The sequence below is a fragment of the Oratosquilla oratoria genome, chromosome 11, assembly GCF_046742065.1.
Source record: "Oratosquilla oratoria isolate Oo_2021 chromosome 11, ASM4674206v1, whole genome shotgun sequence".
In the NCBI taxonomy this organism is placed as follows: domain Eukaryota; kingdom Metazoa; phylum Arthropoda; class Malacostraca; order Stomatopoda; family Squillidae; genus Oratosquilla; species Oratosquilla oratoria.
The window spans coordinates 34431306-34433805 of NC_134787.1; the positions used below are offsets into that span (position 1 = coordinate 34431306).

Consider the following 2500-nt stretch of genomic DNA (forward strand, 5'->3'; position numbering starts at 1 on the left):
TTGTTCTTCATCCATGTTCTGAAAAGAAAAAAATAATAAGAAAAAAAATCACTGAAATAAATAAAACCTTTATATATATACATACATACATACATATATATATATATATATATATATATATATATATATGTATGTATATATATATGTGTGTGTATATATGCATATATATATATGCATAAATATATATATATATGTGTGTGTGTATATATGCATATATATATGCATATACATATATATATATGTGTGTGTGTGTGTATACATATATATATATATATATATATATATATACACGCACACACACAAGCCCACATACACACACACACATACACACATACACACACACAGACACACACACACACACACACACACACACATATATATATATATATATATATATATATATATGTATGTATGTATGTATGTATGTATATATTATATATATAAAAATAGTAGCCTCTGTACCTCACCGCGGTCGTTTCATCCAATTTACCGGAAAGGTTATATGAAAGATGATGCACGGTGCACCGAGACTACTACATAAATGAATAAAATAGATTGAAGAAAGTATATGTCAGAATAAAGCAATAGGGATTCCATCTGGTATGGGCGAGACCATGTATATATTTATTTATTTGTTCATTTATTTATTAATTTACCTATCTATTTGATAAATTTTCAAATTAATCATCTATTTGTCTATCAATTCATCTATGTACTTGTTGATTTATTCATTCATCTATTTATTAACTTATTATTTGTATATATATATATACATATATATATATATATATATTAATTTATCTATATATTTATTCATTTATGTACTCATTTATTTATCTATTTATTGCAGTTGAAGTAACATAACATTAAGAGAGACAGCGGTTGGGTTTGTGCTGAGATGTAATGTTTTCTCACTACTAGTGATATGGAGAAAAAGACAAAGAAGAAAGCGAAAATATATTCTAGAAAATAACAAGGACGAATTCCAAGATTCCTCAATGTTGATGGTAGAGAATAAGGAGAGGTCAGGTTTGTAGCTTTTGGTTGAGATAACTTTAGATTTTAAATCAATATTTTGGTGAATTTCATTCTTGAAGGGGATTTGATTTTTGGCATGACTGGTGCTCAAGCATATCCTCAAAGGAAAATACTTCTGAGGATGAGGATGAGAAGGAAGAGGAGGAGAAAGAAGAGGAGGAGGAAGAAGAAAAGGAAAATGGGCTCGCAGACTATCACCGGCAAAAATTTTAATAATTTATTTTTCTTCTTTCGTCTTCTATAGACCGTCAACATATTATTTTTTCAGTTACACAAATACTTCGAAAGTTGGCAGACACAGAAAAACATTCACAGCATATGTAAACGAACACGCACGCACACACACACACACGCACACACACACACACACACACACACACACACACACACACACACACACTCACTCAAACACTCTCTCTAACACAGAGTATAAATTCATTTTCATAAACATGCATTGGATTTCTTTCCTGATAATGATCTAACAAAACTAAATACTTCCATACTAAACCCCGGAAAGGAAATTAAAAAATCATCCTTAGACACTTAGAACCTTGATTTATGTTAATTGATGTCACCAACGGATATTGGAAGAGTCACTGAATTTGAACCTGAAGTATGTGTCACAGGTGATGGAGCCAATTGGCTTGAAGAAGACAGTCGCTGTCACCTCTCCTCTCAGTCGAAGCCCTCTGCCAAATAGTTCTTAGTCTAATAATACAAAAATACCTTCAGGAACATCTTGAAATATGAGTTTTCGAGGTATGGTGGCCAATGATCAAGTTGTCTAAGAAATAAATGGGCTAGAAGGAAGATTAATATCGGTTTATGACGTTATGTCGTAAATTGTGCTTCTTTTTTTTTTTTGGTCGGTGAAACTGTAAAGAGGAATGTGATTGTCTGTAATACACAAACAGGAGGTACAAGGTCTCTACTTGACGAGAAATTCAAATTGGACAAATTGTTGTTTAAGACTGAAATAGGCAAGAACTGGTTTACCAAACAGGTAATGAATGGGATCGAGCACTGAAACAATTAGTTATTTTAAGAGATGACGAGATAGCTTTATGGATAGGGATGACAGGTAGTAAGGTACATGGAACTGCCTAGTGTAGGCCTTATGGTCTCTTGTAGTCTCCTCCATTCTCATGTTCTTTTGTTCGATGATGGGTGACGTGAATTTTGGTAAGCAATATCAAAATATCGAGAAGAAAGTAATTTCTGTTAAAAAAAAATATTCACTCAAAATGTTCCACTGGACCGGACAGAAGCCATACAGGAAAAATAAAGGGATGTAAAATAAACCAAAAGGCAAAAAGTAAGACAAAAAATCTTAAAATCTCAAAAGCAAATGGTGAGGATAAAAGCATGCAGAGACAAAAGTTGACCATAGATTCGGTAATGCACAAACATAAAAATCTTGATCTCAGATAAAGAAAAACACTTATGTTGACAAAAAATGCAA

At 31.9% G+C, this 2500-nt stretch overlaps 1 protein-coding gene across 2 annotated transcripts in view; it reads right to left on the bottom strand.

Annotated features, from left to right (window-relative positions):
- LOC143029724 (troponin C-like) overlaps nucleotides 1-2500 on the bottom strand; it is a 17343-nt gene that overhangs the window by 10625 nt on the left and 4218 nt on the right. For both annotated transcript variants that reach the window (XM_076192592.1, XM_076192590.1), the window contains one exon: nucleotides 1-18. This exon is cut by the window's left edge and continues 7 nt beyond it. In XM_076192592.1, the coding sequence (XP_076048707.1) occupies nucleotides 1-15 (15 nt within the window). In that variant the 5' untranslated portion in view covers nucleotides 16-18. The remainder of the gene's footprint in view (nucleotides 19-2500) is intronic.